This window comes from Pteropus alecto, unplaced genomic scaffold, assembly GCF_000325575.1.
Source record: "Pteropus alecto unplaced genomic scaffold, ASM32557v1 scaffold101, whole genome shotgun sequence".
Lineage (NCBI taxonomy): Eukaryota > Metazoa > Chordata > Mammalia > Chiroptera > Pteropodidae > Pteropus > Pteropus alecto.
In genome coordinates this window covers 19,387,927-19,395,664 of record NW_006432945.1, presented here as the reverse complement: position 1 = coordinate 19,395,664, position 7,738 = coordinate 19,387,927, and the positions used below count along the sequence as shown (strand labels likewise).

At 52.7% G+C, this 7,738-nt stretch overlaps 1 protein-coding gene across 3 annotated transcripts in view; it reads right to left on the bottom strand.

The window, feature by feature from the left end:
- The window catches only part of SH2D1B (SH2 domain containing 1B), a 19,281-nt gene that overhangs the window by 8,441 nt on the left and 3,102 nt on the right, over positions 1-7,738 (bottom strand). Inside the window, exon 1 of one of the 3 annotated variants that reach the window (XM_006907844.3) lies at positions 3,262-4,612. The exons of the other annotated variants lie outside the window; for them this stretch is intronic. Coding sequence (XP_006907906.1) covers positions 3,262-3,395 — 134 coding nt within the window. The 5' untranslated portion in view covers positions 3,396-4,612. Of the gene's footprint in view, positions 1-3,261; positions 4,613-7,738 lie in introns of those variants that run through there. 3 annotated transcript variants of the gene reach the window in all.

The following is a 7,738-nucleotide window of genomic DNA, read 5'->3' as shown; positions in this document are numbered from 1 at the left end:
AAGGGGCCACACACCAGGGCCACCCGCCACACCCATGGCCCCCACTCGGGCCCTCGTAACGCGCGTCCCAGGGCACACGCTGAGCAGAGGGCGCCTGGGCGGTGGAGGCGGCGTGCTCACACCGTGCCCAGCAGGAAGCGGGCCCCGCTCCGCTGCCACCAGCCGCGCCCTCCCCGCGCGGGATGCCCTGTCTCCCTCGCAGCATCTACTCCCGCGGGACCGCCCCTCCCGAGGGCGGGACCAACGCCTGCGGTGTCGGTCCTGGTCTCCGCGTTACGAGTGGTTTCCACATTTGTTTTCGGGTACCCTCCTCTTAGGCTTTACCTGTAAGTTTGCTATTAACTTTAAAACTCTTACATGCTAAGGAGTTTACTTATTTACTTTTTCTGTCAGTTTGTCAATAGCCTTTACGTCGTTATAACCTCGGTTGCTTTCGTCGTTGTAATGGCCACGTTTCTCAGTCTTTTCTCTTTTGGTTTCTGGGTTTCATTTCTTGCTTAGAATGGACTTCTCAACCCCAGGAATTCTTTGAGAGTCCATGTTTTTTTCTAATGCACATGGTTTCATTTTTTAAAAATAAGTTATTTATTATAACCACTTTGAATTAATTTTACTCCCAGAAGTAAGAAAGGCCTTCGGGTTTATTGATTTCTAAGTGACCAGCCAAGTTTCCCAACACAACTAGCTGTCATGGTCTCTGCTTCCTGATTTGAAATGCTCTTTTAATCACGTGCTAAATTTCGTATGTCTCTGGCCATATTTCTACCAGACTCTATCCTCTATTCCACTGCCCTGTCAGCACCACACTAGTTCCATCACTATAGTCTTATAACTTATTTTATTTCTTATTTTTAAATTTATTTTTCAATTACAATCGACATTCAATTATTTTATGTTAGTTTCAGGTGGACAACGTAGCGTTTGGACATTTACGAAATTTATGAAATGACGCCCACTGTCCCCTGATTAGTCTGGTCCCCACCTGGCGCCACACATCGTCATTACAGGATGGTCGACCACCTTCCCTGCGCTATGCTTCGCAGCCCGGCGGCTATTTCGTAACTGCCAATCTGTACCTCTTAACCGTCTCCCCTTTGACACCCAGCCCCCAACTCCACCATACCTGGCAACCATCAGTGTGTTCTCTGTAGCTACGGGTCTGTTTCTGTTTGGTTTTTTTCCTTAGATTCCACATGTGAAATCATGTGGCATTGGTCTCTGTCTGTCTGATTTCCTCAGCATAGTTCCTCTAGGTCTGTCCATGCTGTTGCAGATGGCGGGATTTCATCCTTTTGATGGCTGAGTAATATTCCATTGTGTGTATCACCCCTTCTTTATCCAGTCTATTGGTGGACATCTTGTATTTTAATATTCGGTAAAGCTAGTCCTCTCTTTTTTTAATCAGAAAATTCCCACTATTCTGGCAGGTTCCCTGTGCTCCATGTGTCACCTGAATAAAGTTTACTATCCTTGAAGAAAAATTTCAAATTTCATTGATTTTTTTACTGGAAAAATGCTAAATGTAGAGATTAATTATAGTAAACCAAAATGCTTCCAAATTGAGTCCTTCTGTTCACTGTGGTCTTCTACTAGATATTGAAGTTTTCTTCCCACAAGTCTTTCACGTTTCATATTACATTTATTCCTGCATAGTATTATTTTTTGCTAATGTAAATGAGCTGTTTTATTACATTTTCTTACTGGTTATTATTTCTGTGTGGGAAAGCTATTGATTTTTAAGTTTCAATTTATAAACATATCCTTATAGAATTTTCTTATAGTTTTTAGTTTTTTTTTTCAGTTAAATTTTAAACTTCACAAGTATAAAATCATTTCAACTGTGAATAAGAACTTTTTGTCTTCCTTTTCAGATTTTACATTTATTTTCTCTGACTGATCAGACTTGCTAATATCTCCAGGGAAATATTACATAGCAGTGCTGATAATGTTGTTGGCTCTTCACGATTTTAGTGAGAATTCTGGTGCTTCATGTGGCCTTTGGTCAAGGAAGTCTCTACGCCACACGATCAGGAAGATGTTTGTGTGGGGGGAGGGGGGAGTTGAGGGGTGGATGTTGAGTTTTATCTAATACCCTTTAAGCAAATCTGAGTAAGTTATGCAGTTAGTAACCTCTGACCTATTAATATGTACTTAATAGTTTTTCTAATATTCTCGATGCCTTAGATTGGGCCATTCTTGAGCATAATGTATTTGATGTGTTACTGGCTTCTACTGGGTGAGTAGTTTGTTGAAAATGGGTATTAAGTGAAATTGAAATTGGTCTAGAGTTATCTTACGTGTGTCCTTTTTGGAAAACATTGTCTTTCCTTCATGTATAAAAACTGAGGAGTAAAAATGAGTAAAGAAAAAGACAATCAGCCAAAGCTAAAAAAAGAATAAAGAACGCGGTTGCACAAATCTCAAAAGAGGAAACACGCAGGGCTAAAAATACGCAAAAAAAATCACTCATAGCCTGAAAGTTCAAGCTGCAGACACCTAAGGCCTTCTCTCTCACGGTCATGTCCTCAGCGTTGCATAGAGAGGCACATTTCCCAGCCTATTCTGTCCTCACGGCCCCTCGTCCTAAGGCACCGTCCGCGTGGGGGAAGCTGGGCTTTAGTTTCCGTGATAGCGGAGGAGAAGCTCGTTAGTCTCCAAGGTGCTGACCAGCACAGGCCCCTGCCACTGCTCGCTGCCCGGGCGAGCCGAGACCCTCCCCGGGCACCCGAGGCCGGGCCTGGGGCGCCATGCCGAAGCGGGCTCTGGCAGCACCTGATGTGCCCTGGCACCAGCAAGTGGGAGAAGCCCAGGCCTCTGTCTGCCGTGCGGCGCCTGCTCCTGCAGCCCCAACAGGGACAAGGGGGAGGGGCGGGGTGTGCGGAGCCGGGCCCCACCTCACAGAACTGGAAACGTTCTCAGTATTCTGAGCACCGTGAATGAAGCCAGCAGGACAGATGTGAACACCTGGTCTCTCAGCTAGAAGTTTCTCTGAGGGCCCCTGGCCTTTACCCGACCAAACAGACGCCGTCACGGCTGTGTCCCCTCGCCCCCCGTGCTGCCTGCGGCCCTTCCCCTCGCCATCACCCCCGCTTCTGCTGCCCCAGGCCGGCTGCTCGGGCACAGGCACCGGGCGGGGGCGGGGGCCGTGGGGGCCGACGCAGCCCTCCCTGCTCATCAGGGCCACACAGAGCGAAGCTCCGTCCTCCTCCCCCGGCACCGCGCTCACTGCAGCCGTGGCACGTGGAAGGCGAGGCTACTCACAAGACGCAGACACAGGGCGCGCTGGGCACTGACTCACTGTCCCTCAGCAGGCAGCTGCCGTCCGCCCCGTCTTGGAGCAGCAGCTTCTCGCAGGCCCTCTTGGACAGCGGGCCGTGGTAGTAAGGCAGATCCATGGGGGCCCCGCGGACCCCCGACCAGCTCCAAGCCCAGGGGGGCTCTGAGGAGGGGGCTGGGGGGCGCTGGCCCCGCGGGAGGTGCCTCTTCCTGCTCTGGCCGTCGGGAATGACTTGAGGCTGCTCTGTGGACTCAGCTGGTATAACAAGAACAGGAAATGAGAAGTGATGACCACAGCTTTCAGTTCGTAGATGGCCCAAATGTGACTCACGGATGTGGGTGAGAGGTGTCTGAGCGTCCGGCGGGGCCGTGTAGGCTGGTTGGTGGACAGACTCTGAGGCCCTCCTGGGGCTTCAATGGGGAAGTCAAGCTCCCAGAACTAGGGTGCAGCGGCATGTCACCCCAAGTGACCAAGGCCCACCTCCACTGGCTCCGGTACCCCTTGTAGGGCACACATCACTGCTTCCTGTTCAACAGGAGCCCATCTTCGGCTGAAGCTGCCTGTGATCGTGCTGAGCTCCGAAAAGGCTTGGAAAGCGGCCAAGCGCCACGTGGGATCGGATGCATTTGGACACATGGGAGCAGTCAAAAGGGCTTCCAGGGGTCAAAAGGCACGAAGGAGGGATGATGCCAACAGGAACGGAAAGCAGCTGGACTCTGAGGGGGACGGCCTGTCCCTGGCCGAGGCTCCTCGCCACGGGGAACAAGCCCGTCTCCAACACCCTTGGCACTCGGGGACGCAGCAGGTGCAGGCGGGAGGGACACCGGGCTGTGCAGTCAGTGCAGCGATGCGTCCCCATGAAGACCGAGAAGCGTCTATCGGCCAGCGACACTTAACCCGTTTAGACCCCTGGCATTGACGAGAAAGCCCCTTCTGCTTGGCCTCTTCCACCGTGGTCTGTGACCAAAGGTGTCTCTGTGACCTCAGGGCGGGAGGCAGCCCTGGAGGTAATTTCTACGGCCTTTCCCCAGCTTTATCGAGACATAACTGACAGATGACACTAGGTTTCCGGGTGCAGTGATGGGTTGATATTATATATGCCCCTGGAATCACTCCTGGTTTCGTTAGGTGCAGCGGTGGCTGTAAGGGCACTGTGCTTCCGTGAGTGCTCACCCGTGGCTGGGTGGCGGTGTCTGCGGCTCACCGTGTGAACGACTCTATTTTGGGGGGTATTGAAGGTTTTTCAAAATAAAAAAAAAATCTTCCCCTCTTTATGTTTTGCTGATTCCATGCCACCTTTGAGAGAAGCTGCACAGGACACGGCCACGCCGGTCTCTCGTCTATGGAAATCAAAGCCTAGTGACGTGTTCGCAGACACCGCTGGCTGGGCCCGGGGTGGGCCCGACCCAAGAAGGGCTAAGCAGAGACCCTGAGTGAGGAAAGTGGAGGAGACGCGGAAGGGAGGAGAGCGGCTTGGCGGGCGGCAGAGGATGGAGACGCGCCTCCTGGCAACGGCTGGATGACGGGGTCTCTGTGCCGTGGACGGGGGGCCGCACGCAGCGGCCGAGGTGAGAGGGAGAACTCGTCCACGCAATGAAGAGCAAAGCGGGCTCACGGACAGGAGCAGCGGCACCCCGCAGAGCAGGCAAGACGGTCTGCAAACCGTGCGTCTACAACGGGTTAACCTCTAAGTAGTGAAGAACGCACACACCTCAACAGAAAAAACGTATATCCGATTTTAAAATGGGAAAAGGACCTGAATACACATTTTTCCAAAGAGGACATACAGATGGACCAAGAGACACATGGAAAGATGCTCGACGTCACTCATCATCAGGGAAATGCAAATCAAAACCACAATGAGACACCATCGGACACTGTGGGAATGGCTGTCATCAAATAGACGCGGAAGATAAGTGCTGGCGAGAATGTGGAGAAAAGGGGGCCCACGTGCTCTGTGGGCGCAGCCACTGTGTTTGGGAAACGGAGTGGAGGTTCCTCAAAAAACTAAAAAGAGAACCATCATATGACCCAGCAATCCTGCTCCTGGGCATATATCAGGAGACGTCGAAAACGCCAATTTGAAAAGCTATCTGCACCCCTGTGTTCACTGCAGCGTCACAGAGCCAAGATGTGGAAGCAGGCTCAGCGCCCACCGATGGATCGACGGACACAGTGGCCGTGGCACACACGCACAGCGGCGTGTCACACGTCCACAAAGAGAATGGAGCCCTGCCGTCTCTGACGACGTGGCCGACCTCGAGGGCATTATGCTGAGAGAAGTCAGCCAGAGGAAGACAAACACCATAGGATCTCGTTTTATGCAAACTCTTTATAAAAGGGAGAAAAAAGCCAAACTCATAGAAAAAGAGGTCAGACCGCTTGTGGTTACCAGAGGTGGGGGCAGGGGGACTTGGAGGGAGGGGCCTGGAAGGTGCAAACTCCCGGCACCAGGTAGGGCAGCCCTGGGGACGTGATGGCCAGCGTGCCGGGTGACGTGTGGGACCGTGAGGGGGGCAGGCCCTAAGAGTTCCTGTCACAAAGTGGATTTTTTTTTTTTTTTGTATTTCCATGAGAGGAAGGTGATTATGAAAGCTGTGGTCCTCATTTCACAATGCATGCACGTCACGTCGTCGTGCTGGATGCCTCAGACTTACACAGCGATGGGTGTCAACTCTGTCCCAAACACCGAGAGGAGAGCGAGGCCATCTCTTCGTTTCCCACAGGCCTCCACTTCCTGGATCCGGTGGTGCCTGAGGTGGCTACACTCCTGCCCTTGGCTTTTTGCCACTTTAATACATTTTCCTTTGCCGTAAACTAGCTGGTGTTAGTTTTTATTTTCTACTAAAGATGTCAAATCAACCCAGCTTACAGGCAGAAGTCTGTCGTCCAGTCCGAGCGTGCAGGAGGCCAAATATGAGTTCCACGTTTGCACAGTGAGAAGTCCTATGGGAAGTGGACAGTGCGGGTGAACGCGGTGGAAGGCCAAGGCCACCCAGCCGCAGCAGCGTGTGAAACTCGTGCTCCCCAGGAGGCCCCGCAGGGGGCAGACGGCATGCGGCCTCCCGCTCACTCCCTGCTGCCTCATTGTAGAAGAGAAGCTTCGTCCGTCTCCCCAGACAGCTGGCCACGGCGGCAGCATCGTTCCCAGAACTTACGCTACAGTGACGTGCCTCTATTCCTGGCCTCCCCGTGACTCTGGGGGCCGACCTGGCCGGGGCAGGGTGGGGTGCTGCAGTGGTCCAGCACAGTCACTGCCCGGGTCTGGATCCCCGGCCACCACTCAGCACCTAGTGCAGGGTGCTTTGATATCTGTGCCTCCGTTTTCTAGAAAACGGGGGTGGCGATTATACTTGTCGTACAGGGTTGCTGAGAGGGGTAATCGAGGACATGCACACAGTGTTCCTGGAACAGAGTCAGGGCCCGGCCTGTGGTTTTTGTTCTAGAGTCAGAATTCCCTGGGGAGGGCAGCGCTGTCTGGGTGAGATGCCTGGACCTCGGCAAGCATCTTGGGACCACGAGACCTGGCTGCCCTCTGAGGAGGATCTGTGTCCTTGACGGTGGCCCCGAGCTGACCGAGAGGCCCACCTCCTTGGGACTTCCCATGGGGGGACAGGAAATGCCCCCCATTTAGGCTGTTTGAGTGGGTTTTTTTTTTTTTTCAAAGAGGACCCTACCGACACACTGACGTATACTGAAATTTTGCTGTCTTAATTGGTTTGGATTTTAATGTGATCACTCAGTGTGTGCCTGGTCTCACCACGACATTGAACTTGTGCAGCTTCTGACCCCCCTCGCCTTGAACTGCCCGATTTCCCCAGGAGCCTCTGGCAACTGTTGACATGCAGGTAAGCTTCTGAGCTATGTGCCAATTTTATATGACAGAAAATAATTTTATGTGCCTCACTTTAGTAAAAAATTGAAATACTCAGAAGCAAGCAAAGCCCCTGAGGAGTGGAGCTGGCGTGCAGCCTTGCAGCCTGCAAGCAGCCACATCTCTGCCTCCCTGCCCGGCGGCCCCATGCCAGAAACTGACCCCTGCCACCTCCAGGCCCTGGGAGTGCTCCAAGAGGTCTGGGGCTGCCAAGAAAAGGCATGCACACACATGTACGCACATGCCCATCCAACCATCCATCATCCATCATCCATCCACCATCCACCCATCCGGCCATCCATCCATCCGTCCATCTACCCATCATCCATCATCCTGCCAGCCGACCATCCATCTATCATTCATCCATCCATCTGTCCATCCACCCATCATCCTTCATTCGTCCATCCAGCCATGAAATGAGTCATTCATGCAGGGGTCAGAGATGCCTCCCTTGCATGACCTTTCAGGGGCACAGGGTCCACATGGGCCCTGCCCAGCAAGGCCTTTCCCTCGACTGAAGGTCCTGTGTCAGAGAGGTTAGGGACGGGGCAGCAAGAAGAGGCTGAGGGGCTCCAGGGCATGGCTGG